The following is a 19,548-nucleotide window of genomic DNA, read 5'->3' on the forward strand; positions in this document are numbered from 1 at the left end:
ATGTTTCAGCTGGTGCTTTTTTCATCGTAATTTCTCTGCTGCTGGTCCTACGCTCTTTTTGCTGCGTTTTCTGAGTTTCTCAGGGTTCAATTAGTCTAGAAATGGTCACACAAATCGAATCTGAGACAAAAAATTTTTTGCCCAAAAAAAAAGTAAGGCTAACCCCTTTGTATTTTTGGCGAAAATTTTCACGATTTTGAAAAGTGCCGGAATCAATATTTTGCTGCACTATATCGACTTAATTTTGTGAGAAAATTCGATTGGGCGCGGTCCGAATACGCTGCGAGCAACGGATCAAGAGTTAGAGCCGAAAAACGAGAACCTGAGTTTTCGACATGTTTCAGCTGGTGCTTTTTCCATCGTAATTTCTCTGCTGCTGGTCCTACGCTCTTTTTGCTGCGTTTTCTGAGTTCCTCGGGGTTCAATTAGTCTACAAATGGTCACACAAATCGAATCTGAGACAAAAAATTTTTTGCCCAAAAAAAAAGTAAGGCTAACCCCTTTGTATTTTTGGCGAAAATTTTCACGATTTTGAAAAGTGCCGGAATCAATATTTTGCTGCCCTATATCGACGTAATGTTGCAAGAGGAATCGATTGCGCACAGTCAGAACACGGTGCGAGCAACGGATCAAGAGTTAGAGCCGAAAAACGAGAACCTGAGTTTTCGACATTTTTCAGCTGGTGCTTTTTCCATCGTAATTTCTCTGCTGCTGGTCCTACGCTCTTTTTGCTGCGTTTTCTGAGTTCCTCAGGGTTCAATTAGTCCAGATATGGTCACACAAATCGAATCTGAGACAAAAAATTTTTTGCCCAAAAAAAAAGTAAGGCTAACCCCTTTGTATTTTTGGCGAAAATTTTCACGATTTTGAAAAGTGCCGGAATCAATATTTTGCTGCCCTATATCGACTTAATTTTGTGAGAAAATTCGATTGGGCGCGGTCCGAATACGCTGCGAGCAACGGATCAAGAGTTAGAGCCGAAAAACGAGAACCTGAGTTTTCGACATGTTTCAGCTGGTGCTTTTTCCATCGTAATTTCTCTGCTGCTGGTCCTACGCTCTTTTTTCTGCGTTTTCTGAGTTCCTCGGGGTTCAATTAGTCTAGAAATGGTCACACAAATCGAATCTGAGACAACAAATTTTTTGCCCAAAAAAAAAGTAAGGCTAACCCCTTTGTATTTTTGGCGAAAATTTTCACGATTTTGAAAAGTGCCGGAATCAATATTTTGCTGCACTATATCGACTTAATTTTGTGAGAAAATTCGATTGGGCGCGGTCCGAATACGCTGCGAGCAACGGATCAAGAGTTAGAGCCGAAAAACGAGAACCTGAGTTTTCGACATGTTTCAGCTGGTGCTTTTTCCATCGTAATTTCTCTGCTGCTGGTCCTACGCTCTTTTTGCTGCGTTTTCTGAGTTCCTTGGGGTTCAATTAGTCTAGAAATGGTCACACAAATCGAATCTGAGACAACAAATTTTTTGCCCAAAAAAAAAGTAAGGCTAACCCCTTTGTATTTTTGGCAAAAATTTTCACGATTTTGAAAAGTGCTGGAATCAATATTTTGCTGCACTATATCGACGTAATGTTGCAAGAGGAATCGATTGCGCACAGTCAGAACACGCTGCGAGCAACGGATCAAGAGTTACTTGCGAGAAACGAGTTTTTCTTCGTAATAGTTCTACGCTAGAGCGTCACCTTCCAAAAATAAAATAATTCCATGGGTGCGTTAAGTAGCCTGAGTTGAATTAGGAAATCGAAATACATGAATTCGACGTAGAAAAGATTTTGTAAAATAGAATATCTGATATTCTATCAAAGCATCTGATAACAACAAAATATTATTAATTTTTCGTCATATGTCTCGTCGCGTATTCTAGTTTCAGAGATTGTGGGATTAGCTCGGAAAGATCATAGGGCGAGTAGTTGGAAAAAGGAAATCAGATTTCATAATAAAGCAAATAATAATACTACAAAATCGATTATCTAAGTTTACTGTTATATTTGTACATAATATTTGATATATCATAATAACAAGAAAAATACTGAATCAAACAGATGCCATATTTGGTGTATCACATGCAGCGTATCAGTTATGACGTGATTCACTGACTAACGAGTTTGTTTAAAAACTAATCATATCGAAAACCTATTCCAGATGATACAATTCATACACAAAACAGTCAAACAAGTTAGCGTATACGCATAGCTAAGATAGAAATTATTAGAAAGTCGAGACAACGTCATAAACTTTTGTATCGTACTCACTAGTCACTTGAGACACGTGAAAAAAATGACTATATGTATATACGCGTAACAGCTATCAACTCGTTGATGGGATAATGCAACAATTTCTTCGAAAATTAAACATACTATCCGCGAGTTCATCACAATCGTCGTCAATTTCACCGTGTGAGAATGACTTGATGGCATCAAGTGAGTACAACTGAAATTTCAGTCATCATCCAACTGAATTTTTTGATATGATTGACACGTTAGAGGAATGAAGCACAAAATATATTTCCAACAGTATGTAAAGTATTTAGAATAATTCGCACGCTCGACTGGGTCGCATATCGAAAAAAAGATATAAACAATATGGTAAGAAGAATCTATGCTTTCTTTATACGGCACATGTAACTCGTGATATTACGAGTCTACTTGTTCTTCACCAAGGTACTCTTTACAACTATTTATGTATACGATAATATTTGTATGTTTAAACAATCAAGAAATAAACTAAATAGGTAATAATAATAATAATAATAATAATAGCAATAATGACAATAGTAAATTAGTCAACAAACAAATAATATTACTTCTGAAAAAGAAAACTTGGTATACATATATCATGACGAAAAATACTAAGGAAACGTCTTTGAGTGACGGCCATCGTAGACAGACATACCTACTACTGCCGTGTAACATTGTAGACTATTACTTATATTTAAAAAGAAATGAGCAATTAATTGAAGTGTAAAGTAAATTTTTAGTAAGTTCTTTAGTAAGTTTAAATCAGGATAACCCATTATGGGAGAAGACCGACAACAAAATGAAAAAAAAAAATGAGAAATGGCATACCGATGCATGAATTACACGTGTATAAACGAAAATAATCATCATAATCGTACACATGATAATCATAAATCATAATCATTATCAGGAAGACAATACCACGAAATATACGTAATTCTTCTTTGCCGTCTTATTGTTTATTTAGTGTTTTTCTTTTTTTCTCTCATTTTCGTATTTATGCAACGTGCAATAATACAGTACACTCTCGCATAAAGAGGTATATAGTCGTTAAATTTAGATTAATTTTTTTTTTTTTGTTTACAAAATAATACATAAATAACTAAATGAAATCATATTCTAGAATAAATATCTATCACAAAAGGCTCGTTTACTGTATGGCTCTTGTGGTTGATAACGCGTATATCCTCGTAATCTATAATAGCCATAAATTGCTAACAATTACGAAATCTGCGGGTATTGCGTTGAAGGGTGGCTACAATAAGATACTACAAAAATATTAGAAAAGCGGAAATAGTTGGAAGAGCCTGAGAATAAAAAATTCTTATTTTCTATACGTACATTATTATTTTAGAATTTTTTTGTTTAGGCGCTTCAGGCTTCACTTTCATTATCAGACTTACCAGGTATTATACTTCCTGACGAAGTTGTTAATAGTTTTGTTTGTTTCTTTCTCTTTTGTTTTTTTAATACATACAAAAATATCATATATTCTCAGGCTTCTCTTTATTTTACGCACATATTATAATACCGACTTTTGCCTTGAATAGTTATTCGAAATTTGAAGGTACTTTTTTCATCATACCCGCAGACCCGTAATTTATTGTACGTACAATAATACACAGTGATACAATCAATATCCATCATCTCTAACTCTTAATATATACAAATTATAAGGTCATCAATACACGCGGTTTTTTAATGACTGTGCCTTTCTTCTTCTTCTTTTAAACGTTCACATCTGTATATATCGCAGGGCTTTTGGTACAGGCCATTTATGTCGTACCTCACCGGTGTGCTAAAGAACTCGATTATAGGTATAATTATTCACGTACAAAATACGTCCATGTATCGATTCGAGCAATCATCGAAAGGGTTTATCCTCGATAATAATAGCTTAATTGAATCACACGTCTTAATATTAAAACTTCAACAATACTTGACTTGTTTTAAGTGGTATTTGTTTGTAATGCTGCCATGTTTCTGTGTTTGTGTGTGTCTGTCTGTCTGTGTGTTTGTTTGTTGCGTGCTGCCTGCATGTATCCTGCCTGTTTACGTGTATCTATTACTATGAAGTTTTCTCTACACTAAGAAAACTATCTGCAAGGAATCACTATTACTAATCTTGTTCTGACTCGTTGCAGGAGTTTCAAAAATACTATGTGTTATTCATTATTGTTTCTCTCTTCCTCATCATTTACTTAAACTTAAACGTTTTCTGTTTTCTTCCTCTATCGCCAATATTACACAATTGTTAACCCAACGTTTATTCCTCTCCATCTTCTTCTCATTCGCGAGTCCAACCATACGGCTTTATGTTCACAGAATTTTCATCATCCGCTACTGATTCAGACTGCTCCTCTTCTAGCCGTTCGTGATTTGTGTAACCCAAAAGAGGATCCGAGCCACAAATATTTTCCACCTCCTCATTATTTGTAGAGGAAGTGACGATTTCCTCTGGAAACGAAAGGTTGATAATTATGACAATACACTTTTTTAGACGTTACATAATTCAGAAACTCATAAATGTTGGGTGAAACGCATGCAATTCCTTCTGCGGCAGCCAATCACTAACCAGGAAGGCATAGTTGAAGCTGATCACTGCTTGGATTAGTGCTATCTCCCGTACCACTGTCTTTGCTGTGTTGGGAACTGGTGTCCAGGTAGAGATGAGTTTGAGCTTCAGTTAGTACTGGTGCAGTAGTAATTACTTGAAATTGTTGCGGGGCACTCTGATTAATACTGAGACGTCGTCGGGTTTGGTATATTATAACGACCCAAACGACTGAAGTACCTACGGCGCAGCAAACTACAGTAATGATAATTATCCCCAGCATATCGTCTTCGTTAACCACTGAACCCGAAACTGAAACAAGAAATTAAAATGATATGAATAATAGGGAAACCAATGCTATGTAAACTATGAAAAGGGTAGGACTATCGCCAGACCAACACTTATGTTGTACTCCTAGTTTTCCACGGTTCAAATTTACCTGGGTTTATGGTAAGATGCGATGTGCCGACAGCTGTACCAAACGAATTATTCATTTGGCATTCGTAACTACCAGCGTCACTAGGAATAGTATCAACGATAATAAGGAGCTGATCTTCAGCAGTAAAAAAGTGACGTTCAGTGGTCTGCAGAGGGCTACCATTTTTTCGCCACAATAATTTTGGCCGAGGATATCCGCTCGCCATACACTCCAAAACGATTGATTCACCGACAATTATTTCCTTATTTTCCATTGGTTTGACAAACGACGGTGTTTCTAGTATGAAAAAAGTAGGGATTTTTTTCTTAAATGCTTACAATTCTCTTCTCTAACGCTGATCGACGAGCATATCTGTTCTCTTTTGCAATACCAAACAGACAATTACTTACCACTTATGGTAAGACTAGCGTTCGCTACAATGGTACCAGCCAAGTTTTGCGCCGTACAAGAATAGACCCCAGTGTCGGCGACTTTGAAGTCTACTATGAACAATTCATCGTCCGACGGCATCATGTACATCCGCCTTTCTCTAGCAGCCGGAAAATCGTTCCCGCCGTCTTTCTGCCAGGCTATCTGTGGGGTCGGTTGACCTTTTGCTGCGCAAACCAACTTGGCAGTCCGACCTGCCGGCACTTGCATATCTTGCGGATTTTTCGTAAATGACGGATACACTGTGTGGGGCAAAAATTTGACACAACATATAATAAAACTGCGATCAGAACCGAAGAAAGAGATAATAGTGTTAGACGACGTCTTCGGTGAAGGAGTAACACTCACCAAGGACGCTTATTTTAGCCTTAGCTGAGTACGTTGTCCCATAATCATTGCTGACCATACATTGATACCTTCCTGCATCCGCATGAGTTACATTCGTCAAATACAAGCTTGACAAAGCTTCTGTTATCCCACGCTCCAGAGAATCAGTGTCAACTTTGATATCGAAATTTTGCATCTCAGCGTTGTCGTGCTTCCATGTAAATCGAAGTGGAGTGTTCGCAGTGCTGGTAGCACGGCAATACAGCGTCACGTTATCTCCTTTTATGCTCATTTGAGTTTTTGGTTCGCCAATAATCAGTGGCTTTGGATGCTCGTCTGAAATATTTACCAAAAATTTCCGTATTAACGTCTGTAAATTTTTCTAAACGAATCAACTATTTTATTTATCTTAATTTTTTTATGTTTACACCTACCGCAAGTAAAATTTGTGCGATGAAGTTCAGTCAACAGCGTTCCTTTCAACGCGCTGGGATACCCACACCGAACTCTTGCCTCGCTGTACTTGTGGCTGCGTAACCAAATGCTCAGCCACTGGAGTCCGCAGTCACAAAGTAAAGTGTCTGTAATGAATTTTTTTATTTTTTTATCAATAAAATTAAACCGAAACTTGGGAAATCAGAATAAAACGAAAAGTATTATCATCAAATTGCTAACCAGACTTCATTCTTAATCTAGACAAATTTGGCATAGAAATAAGTGCGTTCTCCGCAATGCTTGTTATGTTGTTCCCATTCAAATCCAACTCTATGAGTCTCATCAAACCGATAAAAGAGTTCTTGTTTATAGATTTGATGCGATTTAAAGCAAGTCCCAGTTTCTCCAAATTTATCAACGGTGCGAAAGCCCCGTTAATATCTTCCACCATGTAAGATATCTTGTTTTCGTTAAGCTCGCTGTAAACACAAAATGAAAATAAGCGTAAATCATCACTGTGAAATAGCAGTCAAGTAAACTGCTTTCAACCACAGTCGTGAAAAGCTTTGGGATCAATATAACTGCTTACAGTATCCTTAGGTTTGGTGTATTGTTGAAAGCACCATCTGCGATGAAAGTGATTTTATTATGATCCAATTTAAGTTGTTCAAGTTTACCCAAGAACTGGAAGGTTCCTTGATCAATCGATACCAGTTCGTTGTGCGACAAGTCACTGAAAGTGGTAAATTAGACACTTATTCCAATACAGTATATTCATATACTTATATTTGCGTTCACCTACAGCAAAGAACAAGGTAGCACACTTTTTTCAAGTTTGTTAAGCGGGCCATTCAACAATCGCAGAAAAATATTAGAACATTAAAGAACTTTGCTGTGTGACTTTTATTCCTAAATATATAAAAGGGTGAATACTAACAGCTCGGTGATATTCTGGCAACATTCCCACGCCTGAGATTTAATCGCATCTATTTTATTGTGCGAAATGGTGAGCGTGTGGAGCTTCGAGAGTCCGAACAATCCACCGTTCATTACAACTGTCAACAAGTTGTGATCGAGTTGTAATACAGACAGATTGTTCAGACTGACAATCGCACCCGTGTCCAGAGACCTAATTTTATTCCTTTTCAATTTCAGCTGCTCCAAACTCGTCAAATTCTTAAAACTCAATCCCTGAATTTGTTCCAACTCATTCCTATTCAATTCCCTAAAAATCGAAAGACAAACATTTCATTATCTGTGAAAATGTATCGACGAAAGATGCTTAAAACAAACGAAAAAATACTTACAATATTCTCAACTCAGCAAGGTTTGTGAACAAATCTTTTAGATGGGTCAGGCGATTTTTATTCAATCGCAATTCCTTCAGAGATGTAAGATTGTCCAAACTCCCATTTTCTATTACACGAATTTTGTTTGAGTTCAAATTTCTGAAAAGTAAGTCGATAAAGTAAAATTACATGCATCATTAATTCATAATGAAAAATCAGTAAATGTGTAACAAATTATCAACGAATACGTACAAGTATGTAAGGGAATTTGGAGCTAGGAAAGACTCTCTCTGGAGAACAGGTATATGGTTGCTGCTGAGGTCCAAGAATTGAAGTCTCGGCAAGTTTACTAAGGTCTGTCCATCTATGGACCGAACCAGATTGTGCGTCCTGTGATAAAAAGTTGATGATTGAATTTGATTTGAAAAATACAAATCTTAAGATTGGTTCACATGTGACACTTATCACTCGATGTTTTCATCTAGGAGTCAAAATAATTTTACCCGAGATTTCTTTCGTATTGTAAGCTACCTTAATATTTGGAAGCGATAAATGTCAAACAAAAATTTGCTATGCCTGAAGAAATTTACTTACATTGAAAGATGGGTCAAATTTTTGAGCGAGTAAAGATTGGGCAAGGTCGTCAATTGATTTTTGTTGATTTTCAGTGCTCTCAATTGAGTCAAGCTATTCAGTGCTTCGCTCACATTGTCGCTTAATCGATTTTCACTTATATCTCTGAAATAGTTGCAGAAATTAGGTGAATTTAGTGGCGATTTGATGATAAATTCATTAATTTGGTAAAATGATTATTACTGCAGACAATTTTATTAATTTAATTACTACTCACAAAACCCTGAGCTTGGTGAGATGAATAAGAGCGTTGGATTCCAGTCTTGAAAAGTTATTTTTCTTCAACTCTCTGTAAGTATTGAAATGTTCTTCTTAAATAACAATTCCATGATGCAAATTTATCGCAATAAATTGAACAGAAAAGTACATAAGAGGAAATCTGTTTACATTGTACAGCAGAGTAATATGATTCAGAGTGCAATAACAACGAGGTAACATAAGAGTCTTGTTAATTAATTTAACATTACTACTACTAATGATCCTACTTTTTATTGCCGATGAAAAAAAATTTGCACAATTCTTAATGCCGAGAATGTCCCACAGCTGATTAAACACGCCTTACCATCACAGTCACGTAAGTACTGATTAGGAGAATCGTAATGAAAATATTTCATCATTTGGCTTCAACTCCAAGAGAGAATATTAAAAACGCGTATATACAAGGTTAAATATTTTCTGGTAAAATTAAGCATGCCTACTTGCTTGTTTCATATTTCTTTGGACAACGAACGGCAACAGCGTAATTGCGAAAGATTTTTACAACTTTGAAATATTTTTACAAGTTTTTCAAACTGAAAATCTATTTTTTCTACGAATATGTTATAAAGGTCACGATATGTATACAAAGGGTAAAGTGTACTAATAAATTGAAATTTTTCAAGCATTTTGCAGTTTTACAGAGGCTTTAATAGTGTGATCTTTAAATAACTAACTGAAAACACATTGCAAAAATATTTCAATGTAACGAATATTTGGGGGTCAATTACTATCGCGCATAACTCGATTAGTTTTCCCCCATTTTTTTCTGATAACAACAATACTCGCAACATGTAGTTTCGAATTTCACGAATTTCACCCGACAGAGAATAATAAACATTTGATAACTGTATTCTTGCAGAGATTACAGCTCAGAACAACGGTAGATACAAAACAGCTCGTATCTGGCTTTCGCAATATCGTTTCACATGGCAGAAAAAACAATTTAGAACGAAACAAGTAAAATTATTCAAAATAGACGTGATGGATTGTTTATGTATAGTCTATGTGTCGAATGATAATTGGCTGCTGGGTAAATTATTTTCCACATTCATCATACACATACGTCTATCGCATCATCATCATCGTGGGTTGAATAAGTGACAAGTTTACTTTTGAAATATCAAATGTCAGTTGTTTGATTGACCTGTTTGTAACTTTTCTCTATCGGTACAGCATGCCATACCTATGATAGTGTTTAATCAGAGATCTCTGTAATCAACACAAGTGCTTTTATCAACTATTGGACAGCTTCTATCAGAAATATACGAGCTGAATTATATAGATAAAACTTCTCGCTAATGCGCAGCTCACAAATTTGTGATCAAGACATTCATCGTTACAAATAAGCTAACAAAATATCAATCGGACTGATAATTTAAGGTTCCTTGATAATTCCTTGTCCTCCAAACTGTAATGTTCCTACTCCGGAAGCAAATAATCATATCCTCTTATTGTCATTTAGGAATAATAAAAACAATTCTTCTCTGTCGCCACTGAGAAATTTTCGGTCCTCTTATCATGTGTGTATATATAAATATATACAGACGCATATGCACGAGACGATAGATATTACTGCACGACAAGGCACAGGAGCGACCCTCCTTTGACCAAACCGTAAGAGGATTCAATCAATCTGTCCACTTACAGAGAACGACCCCTCGTTCTGTCTGGATTAATATAATAATATCCAGTTTAATTCCTGATAGTTCAATTTAAACCCACGGTCAGATAGACGCTGGTACATACAGTTCCAGAATTATAGGGGCACGCATACTATAGGGAAAAAGAAAACCTATAAAGAACATAATCGCGTAGCTGCACGAAAACACTAACAATCGGCCAATAAAGAAAGCATTTTGTTTATTTACTCGTTAATCATCTTTCGTTCAACTCAAACAACAATCACTTACAGATCCTCGATCCATGGTGGTAAGTTGTTGGGTGCATCAATGAGCTGCAATCCGTTGCAGTTAACGACATTTCCCAGGCAATTACATTCCCTGGGGCACTGGAAGTCCAATTTGTTCAATATACTCGAATCCTGCATAGGTTTGGCGCGAGTGTCATCGGCGCAAAACAACAGGACGAGCTGGGTAATGAAAATTACGTATCTCCTTCTCTTCCACCTTCGAGCCGAGCTCACCTCGCTCGATTCTGACATGATAAGACGTCTTCGTCTGCGCGTATCGCGTGCCTTCCGAGATGTCTGCCCGTCTCTCTCTCTCTATCTATTTCTCTTTCTCTCTCTTGCACTTTCGGCTACGTCGTCGTTGTATATCGGTTACACAACGAATAGAAAATACTACTTGCTAACCGCCAGACGTATTGCTGTATACACCACTAGGACCGTAGGCGATACCCCATAGCGATAAGCGGCGGCTGCTACTTCTGCTTCTGGTGCTACGAGGCGGCCGTCGATTCAGCAGCATATCATCGAAATATCGCAAACGATAATGGCAATCTGCGAGTTACTGAAACAACGTGTGAACAGCCACTACGCGCGGTGCTGGTTTATTGATTCTTCGTAGGAAAAAACATTCCTCGCAATCACCACCACAACAATAACGAAGACGACAACGACGACCCACGCACTATCGTCGACACCATAACGACGCCCGTATTTTGAGCTCTACCAACCGACGACTACCGCCGCCGCCGCCGCTGATGCTGATGTTGCCCTTTACACATCCTTTACTCGGCTCAGTCACTGCTTAGTACCTGTTCACCCCGCTAACAATAAGTCGCGAGCCGCGGCGCTGTCGTCGAGTCGATTGCGCAGACGCAGAAAACGACACTTTTGGCCGTCTTGGACTTTCAGGTGCTGGTTGAATTGTAGAGCATAGACGTAACCGTGGGAGTTGAAGTTTTTTTTACCTCAACACTATTCTACACAACTTGAACACTATGAGTTATGGAGATTGAAGTTCGAACGATGATTATTATTATTCTTGACCACTACAATCTAGAAATGCCGAAGATATTGATTTACAACTGTTTCAGCTGAGAAATTCATACGCGTTTGTTTTTTTTTCCGCAAAGTCTCGTCCACTAATTTCAATTCGACGATATATTGTTGTGGTTATGATTATTATTTCTTGGTGCATGCGTTCTTTTGTTTCGTTTATCAATTTTGTTTAGATTTGAAGAAGAAATTGCAACAGTTGAATCCGTAGATTTTAGTTTACATCGTATACCGCAGGCAGGTGAAGAACGAATTAACGCTATAGCAAAGTTGATGTTGAATGCGCCATTGCAGGCGGGCTTTGGGCACCGTTGCGTGACAAAACAAGGGTGGGGATAAGAGATTCACGCCTCACGGACAGCACACAGGCTCTAAGCCAGGAACGACGAGTGTATCCGCATCCAATAACCGCAGACTGGCACCGCACACCTCTATAGATAATTTGATTATAGTTACGACCGCCGATCCTGATAGCGTGTCACTTGACACTGGCCGGAATTGAAATATACTTTGCGAATGACGGCGTTACTTCCAGTACCGGTAAACGGACACGACCAATACTCAAAACGAGAGTAACGAATATCCGAAGGAAAGCCAGTGGTAGATCAGCCTCTTGGCGGTTGTGCGGACACGGTCCATGATCGTCGGCGACGACGTTCGAGTCTGAACTGCTCATGGACGGCCACTACCACCATCAGAACAGGTAGAAAACCCGGCCCGACTCACAATCAAAGGAGTAGGCGAACAGCGGGGGCTCTGCTCCACGCACACCGCGATGCTGGATGTGCGGGCTGCGGCTGCCATACGTAGGTGGTAGGTGCCGCAACCATTCTCTATTATACCGAAATGGAAGTAGGCATTCACGGGCAAACCGGGCAAGGAATAAAGCCGCTGGACCCGGCCAGGATTCCCCTCCCTCGAGGGTTTTATCGCCTCAATGCACCAGCATCTTTTCTCGTGGGCGCAACAAAGAGGAAGACGAAAAGAAAGAAGGAGCGGAGCGAGTCTTGGAACATCGACTTATAAAGCGCTAAACCTTAAAACGCCTTTCCAGTCTACCCAGCACACCGAGACCGTGCGTCGAGCCAGCCAGAGTTGGAATCGTTCGTCGAGGCCAAATCGAGGGGCCACCTATTGTTGCCGTATAAAATATTACCGTAGCTCTTGGAAATGATGTACATACTTGTTCTCTTTTTATTTGAACACGTGTTCCTTCGAAATAAAAAACGTTTGAATATAAAAAAGAAAATGCTAGTTGGAATGCAATTCACCCAAAATTACAAAAATTCGAGTATTAAACTCGTTAGGTCTCTACCTTATGTACACAGATGTATACATTATACATACAGTCTCGTTAAAAATAGTCACCTTGAAATAATCAGTCTCAATTCTAAACTCATCTCACGGTTTTACGTATTTTTACATTTAAATATGTACTAGGTGATTTTGTACAATCTACAGAATTGCTCTGCGATATGTAGCCCATTACAAGAAGACCGTGGCCGTCTAAAGCATAGCGTAGAATAGCCACTGTTGGGTAATATTTGAAATGATTTCATTTAAAATAGGCATTTAAAATATAAATGGCATTTTGCATTTAACATTTTAAGTGTTCTCCACCCATTAAGTAACCATTTACATTTACCCGTAAAAATTATGCTTTTGAAAGCATTATCCATTTTTCATTTAAAATGGATCTATTGAAGCATTTTACCCAGCAGTAAGAATAGCCCTGTAAAAATTTTCTAATTGGCGAAATAATCTTGATACATTAGTTCATATTCCGAACTCACTGTATTCGTGGAATGGATGGACAAATTTTCGTCTTTATAATAAGTGTCATAGGTATATTCCATCCGCTGATGAAATAGTCGAATGTATAAACGATGACTATTTATGCTATTTATTCGTTCAGAATGCACTAAGTGCGCGTTCATCTCTATTTTTGCAATCTAATGTAGAAAAATGTAGAAATACATAAGCAGTTTAGGAATGATATTCTAATCGAAATTGCAACTGGTGCATTTATAAACTTGAAACTGCGTCGCTCAATGTGTCCTTGCGACTCAGCTCAGAAAATATACGACTATAAGCGGACCGGGTCTAATCCGTGGCTCACAAATGTACCCTCGTCGGACTCGACGGACAATGCACTACTACCGGTGGTTTGTCAATTAGCTATGCCTAAGCACCACAAAACTCGCACCTGCGGTCTGCTGCTATTATTATTATTGCCCTCGAAACACCGATAAGGCTTTCTTCATTGCTTTGTATTTGACTAGTATTACTGCAACGCAAGTGTAACAATAATAAAATATTCGTTTTATGTATTGCGCCCATAAGAGATAACAATACATATAACGTTACCATCCTACCTACTGGTATTGATCATTGATTTATTAATAATTGGCCGGTTTCTTTTTTTATTTTACTAGAAAAAAAAAAGTTCACTAATAAGAATTTGCGCGTTGCGACGATACAACGCATGCATTCACTATCGCGCTGACTAAGCTGTTGAAAGTGTAATATAATATCAACGGCCGTCAGAATGAAACCGAATGCGCCCGTAACTTGTTAAGGCCCAAGTTACCAAAATTGAAATATAACGCGGGAAATGCGGTCGGACTGAGCAGTGCTGCACTCTACACGAAACATTGACCAAGAGGTTTTCTCATGTGATCGCGAGATCCCACTGTTCTCTATACCAACTGGATAGTGGACTGGGGCTGCTGAGTAATACCATCGACATAGTAAAACCAATTGAGCAGCGCCTTTTGCAACTTCTTTGACCCCAAATTTTCCGCGGGCAATAGAAATTTATACGCGACAGCCCGGTGTCAGTGACATACATTGTTTTGTAGGGAATCTATCTCATCGCATAGGGACATCATATACGAATGAATATGGGCAAATCGTAACATTCGACTTGTGGTAGGTATACGTAATAGCTGAAATATACGCCTCTTCTCAAAAACGTCTTTTTTCAATTTTAGGGTAGAAATAGTCCACAAAGAACGAAATGCTGATAAAATAGAGACGTTCATGGCATACATTATATTCGATTTATCAATAACCCAAGCCTCAAACCCTGCACCCAATTAAATTTCCCGCGGAGAATTTGTCACAAGTTTGCTTCGTTCCTCCGTCCTCCCAAATCCCCTTCCTATCTTCTAGTGGTTTCACTCAGCCCCCTGACACACGCTGCTAAAAGTGGTTCGCAAAATGTCCCTCGATTCTGCCGCCAATTTCCACCACTAGTGGCGCTACTAGTTACCTGACGAGCTTGCGCGCGGTCTGCGAGGACAGCGAGCGTGTCAGAAGTCTACTAGCGCCACGTAGAGGAACTGAAAAACGGGGACAAGACGCGTACAATTTTCTAGTATACGAGCAGTGGTGAGTGTCAGGGGGTTGGTTTCACTCAGTACTGCGAGATAGGGTACCTGACCACTATCCAGTTTGTATAGAGCACGGTCTTACATACAGGTCTTGCAACGAACCGAAATTTGAGTGGTGGGGGTAGCCGCGTTATTGGCCAAATTTTTTTTGCCACTACTGGCCACTACGCGACACTGTCAGTTATTCATAGGCATATGAGTGACATAACAACGTAAGATTATCTGTGTATGAGTATCAAAAAGATTGGTAGGGTTCCACCAAATAATAATAATAAGCTTATGAATAACTCGTAGCGCCGCTCTTGTGGCTATAAGTTGTACTTTTGTTTGGGACGTGAACTGACCACCCCCCACCACGTTCGTTGCAAGACCTGTATGTAAGACCATGGTATAGAGATCAGTGTGGATCAGTGGGAGAATGCCATGAGAATGCACAGCACGGATATGATGCACAGCGATTAAATATAACGCCTTCAGTGGGTTCGGCGGCGAGTGGCGGTTCGATTTCGACAAGCTTGAAAAGTGGGAAACACGGTGATTAAGTGCTGCGTAAAGTTAAATAAACGTATGATTGTTCAGCTTGGTGTTACGCGTTCGAAAATGTAGTTTGTGATAATAGCCTACGATTAATAAAACTCTAGACATTGGTACCGCAGTTTAATCGGTTATGAACGGGCAACTTCAATCCTCGCGCGAGAGGTTAGGTAAGAAAAAAATTAAATAAAATGAAATATCCTTCATCCCTAATTCACACGTTATTGCAAATAAAATCACACCCATGTTTATCCATATATTAGTACATACGTACACGGTATGCCTGGCTAGGTATATTTCGTCAAATGGTTCCGGTCTAAATAGCTTCGCCAATCTACGCGAGACGTAGAAATAGCTCAGTTTTGTTCTCATTGCACGCTTCATTGAATCTGGCGAAAAAACACAATAGTATCTTAAAACAAAAACGAAAAATCCACGAACCAATCATAATGATGATATTTTTAAATTCGCATGTCGAAACACAAGTTGCCATATTAACGCTATTGTTATCTCATCGTAATCTATAAGACATGTGTCAGTTCATGTTTACTACAGCTGTCATTTTTTTGTACAAATGAAAATGATATAAGGATCAATTCGTTGATACAAATGAGTTGATTTCTTATCGGTACATAATGGACACTTTGTTCTTAGTTTAAAACAAAAAAATGTTATTGCCACTTATCAAAAATTATTGATGCTTTACGTAATGATAACTGTTCATAAAAGATTAAAAATTGTTAACACGGTTCTTAAGAAATAATAATTAATCTGCAGGTGCATTCAGTGGGGGAGCAGGATGGTTCACTGGGTTTGTTACTCCCGGTCATACCGTATCATCACAAAAAATATCACAAATATCGGTCGACGACTCGAGCAATGGTGCCGAGGTTGATGGCAAAATGAAGAAGAAGCTAATGTCGATGTGGAATAATGTGAAATACGGTAATTGCAGACACTTTTCTTATAATCTGAGAGTGAAAAGTTATTGCAAACAATATGGAAAATGAAACTTTAAATTAATCACTGTATTTGAAATACTGCAAGGGTGGAGCATCAAGATAAAAACTAACTTCTCGAAAGAGTCTCCTGTCTTTCTTCTTGGATCCTGTTACCACAAAAGACAAAATGAAGATTCTCCTGAACGGGCCGTTGAAGCTGTAGGGTTGGATATGGGAACCGGTAGCAATGTGTCACTGGCAAAAGATGCCTGTACTTTAGAACAAGGAATGGATGGTTTTCGAAAGGACTTCACGTCCCGTTTGTGGCTGACTTATCGACGGGAATTTCCCATCTTGAATGGTTCTAACTTTACAACAGATTGTGGCTGGGGATGTATGCTTAGAAGTGGACAAATGATGTTAGCCCAAGCGCTAGTCTGTCACTTTCTTGGCAGAGGCAAGTACTTCTGAAAGAAAACAAAAATCTTACTGTGTAATTTTTTGTTAACTGTCAGAGTTTAAAGGATATTTAGACAAAAAAATGTCAACGATTGATTTTCTAGAGAATCAAGAAGTAAGCTATCTCAGATTTCCAACGTAAAAATTCATCACAACTCTTAAACATGGGAAATGTTTTGTTCTTTGCAGATTTAATAAATATTTTAAAAATATAATAACATTGCAAGTCGCTAGAGTCTTTCGAACACCAAAAATATTCTAATATATGACCAAATATAATAGTTTTGGAAGAATAGTAACAATTACAAAACTCTTGACCCAAAACTACTGATTATTGCTCACAGCATAGCTTTCTGCAGTAGTACAAGCAATATCAAGCAACAGCTAGACTTCAAACTGCAATACAGATGTAAAATATTTTCTATTAATAGACAAGGTTACTGTGCATAGAATGGAGGTGGCGACCTGATGGGTCCATTGATTCAGTCCAGCAATTCCATGAAGATTCGCAGCACAGAATGATCATCAAATGGTTTGGGGATCAGCCAGCCCCACTGTCCCCACTCTCCATACACGCTTTGGTCTCTTTAGGTACAGCTGCTGGAAAAAAGGCTGGAGATTGGTACGGTCCATCGTCAGTAGCTCATCTTCTCAAACAGGCTGTCGAACGTGCTGCGATTTGCCACGTTGAATTTGATCAGCTTGCAGTATATGTTGCACAGGATTGTGCCGGTAGGTAGCGTTAGTGGATGTCCAATAGTTTTCGAATCATTCAAGATTCTGGAAATACTGTGAAGTCTGTGACTTGACTAGCTTTTAATTTATTCTCCTCGCAGTATACATGGATGATGTAGCAAAGGTGTGCCAGAAACCCGATGGGAATTGGAGGTCTCTAGTACTGTTGGTTCCTCTAAGACTAGGCATGGATAAGTTGAATCCCGGATACGCACCATGTCTTACAGCTCTTCTCAGTTTGGAAGACTGCATAGGGGTGATTGGGGGACGTCCGCGTCACTCTCTTTACTTCATCGGTTACCAGGAAGACAAGCTGATCCATCTAGATCCACATTACTGTCAAGAAACGGTTGATGTGTGGAGGCGAAATTTCTCACTGGAAAGTTTTCACTGCACTTCGCCACGAAAGATGCTTCTGTCAAAAATGGACCCCAGCTGTTGTGTGGGATTTTATTTTCGCGACAAAGCTGCATTCGATAGTTTTGTGACAGTAGTAACGCCTGTAAGTAGACTTGACCCTGATCACAAGGCATGTGATAAACCAGATAAAAATATTGGTCCTTATTTTCGTGATTTTAGTTTTTGATACCACCCAACCAGAAAGTTGAGTATCCAATGTTCCTCTTCAGCGAAGGCAGTGGCGCTGACGTTCAACGCAGTATGGAGAATAGAAAAAGTGTTTTGTCATCGTCCGAGGAGTCCACTAAGATCGAGGATGATGACAGTCATTACGAGTGTGAAGAATTCGAGTTGTGCGAATGGTAGAGTAAATTAAGTACACTTAGAGAAAATTGTGAAAACAACCATAAACATACATAATACGTATCTATATAACATATATATAGATATGTATGTAACGGATATGTATGTAAAGGATATATATTTACTTAAAAAAAAGTACTTAAAAGAATGTTAGGTAAGCACCTGATGATAATGCCGCGATATTCCTATGACTCAAGACTTACTATTACTTATTAATTCACACTCACTTAATTATGCACTAGCACATTCAACTGACAATTTGAACGCGTTTTATGAATTAACATCTTTTCCTTCTCTTTAGTTAGTCAAACACGTAACAATTCACCAGGTTTTAGTAACCTATAATATTATAATTTTATGTGATAAAAAAAAAAATCGAAAACAGTATACACGTATTTTACTATGGCATAAATAAATTATGTTTACGTGTATATATATATATATATATATATATATATATATACACACACATATATAGGTTGACGGATCTCTTTCTTTTCATATCAATGATTTACGCGTTCAGCACCGTTGGCAGTTTGTGCTAGGCACAGTAATATGTGTATCGTAAAATGTAAGAGGATTTAAATTATTTATTTATTTATTTACACCTGTAGCTTAGGCATGTTTAAGCAAAATCTTTATTATTCCAATAGCGTGGGTTATACATACCCAACGTGTTCATTATTTTTCTTGAATCTCTTCCCCCTGCCTTCATTGTCAGTGAATCAAATAATAAGTACCCACTGCCATAAGGTATACAAAGCACGAATATCTTGTCTTGTTCGGAATAAGACTGCTATCCCATGCGTACAACAAGCACGGAAAAGTGAAACAAGAATATAATTATCAGGTGGATGCAGTAGGACGACTGTGTCACGATTGGATCATGACAAACCTACCTTCCGCCTTTTAACCATTTGTATACAAATGGGACTGCAGAGCATTGTACCCGAACAGTTAGTATTGCAAGTCCGGGTTCTTGTTTATTAGACCAGTCTGCGCTGATCCCGAATTAGACTCTACACCTGAACCTAGTCCCATAATCCCTGTTAGACTCTTGTATACCCAGTTATACTTTAGAAACCAAAAAATTTCGGGTAATCCGTTGACATTTCAATCATTTGCCCGTGCCTAGTAGATATTCACA

The 19,548-nt window shown here is 38.4% G+C and overlaps 2 protein-coding genes across 3 annotated transcripts; one reads left to right on the forward strand and one right to left on the reverse strand.

The window, feature by feature from the left end:
- Window positions 1-1,973: 1,973 nt before the first annotated feature.
- Window positions 1,974-12,290, reverse strand: LOC124304553 (leucine-rich repeats and immunoglobulin-like domains protein 1). Of its 2 annotated transcripts, XM_046762932.1 has the most exons (14): window positions 10,524-12,288; window positions 8,573-8,644; window positions 8,317-8,460; window positions 7,975-8,112; window positions 7,741-7,881; window positions 7,371-7,658; window positions 7,023-7,166; window positions 6,674-6,912; window positions 6,433-6,579; window positions 6,020-6,334; window positions 5,632-5,913; window positions 5,243-5,518; window positions 4,825-5,115; window positions 1,974-4,706 (listed from the first exon to the last, which is right to left on the reverse strand). In XM_046762932.1, exons 1-14 carry the CDS (start codon window positions 10,772-10,774, stop codon window positions 4,537-4,539), a joined length of 2,898 nt encoding a protein of 965 aa, XP_046618888.1. In that variant the 5' UTR covers window positions 10,775-12,288; the 3' UTR covers window positions 1,974-4,536. The 2 variants fall into 2 exon arrangements, with proteins under 2 accessions (XP_046618888.1, XP_046618889.1); XM_046762933.1 differs by lacking the exon at window positions 5,243-5,518 and having other exon boundaries at window positions 10,524-12,290.
- Window positions 12,291-15,199: 2,909 nt separating this feature from the next.
- LOC124304956 (cysteine protease ATG4D) lies at window positions 15,200-19,227 on the forward strand. The gene is made up of 6 exons (XM_046763780.1): window positions 15,200-15,674; window positions 16,282-16,449; window positions 16,552-16,902; window positions 17,355-17,636; window positions 17,741-18,141; window positions 18,219-19,227. Exons 1-6 carry the CDS (start codon window positions 15,638-15,640, stop codon window positions 18,402-18,404), a joined length of 1,425 nt encoding a protein of 474 aa, XP_046619736.1. The 5' UTR covers window positions 15,200-15,637; the 3' UTR covers window positions 18,405-19,227.
- Window positions 19,228-19,548: the final 321 nt, after the last annotated feature.

The sequence above is a fragment of the Neodiprion virginianus genome, chromosome 5, assembly GCF_021901495.1.
Source record: "Neodiprion virginianus isolate iyNeoVirg1 chromosome 5, iyNeoVirg1.1, whole genome shotgun sequence".
Taxonomy (NCBI): domain Eukaryota; kingdom Metazoa; phylum Arthropoda; class Insecta; order Hymenoptera; family Diprionidae; genus Neodiprion; species Neodiprion virginianus.

Bases quoted from the DNA above. Each gene is read 5' to 3' on its own strand.
- LOC124304553 (XM_046762932.1), bottom strand. From the start codon at position 10,774: ATGTCAGAATCGAGCGAGGTGAGCTCGGCTCGAAGGTGGAAGAGAAGG. The intron at 6,580-6,673 runs GTTAGCAATTTG...AATTCATTACAG, and splicing joins TAGATTAAGAATGAAGTCTG to ACACTTTACTTTGTGACTGC. The intron at 5,914-6,019 runs GTGAGTGTTACT...TGCCCCACACAG, and splicing joins GGCTAAAATAAGCGTCCTTG to TGTATCCGTCATTTACGAAA.
- LOC124304956 (XM_046763780.1), top strand. From the start codon at position 15,638: ATGAACGGGCAACTTCAATCCTCGCGCGAGAGGTTAG. The intron at 15,675-16,281 runs GTAAGAAAAAAA...ATTAATCTGCAG, and splicing joins ATCCTCGCGCGAGAGGTTAG to GTGCATTCAGTGGGGGAGCA. The intron at 16,450-16,551 runs GTAATTGCAGAC...AAATACTGCAAG, and splicing joins GTGGAATAATGTGAAATACG to GGTGGAGCATCAAGATAAAA.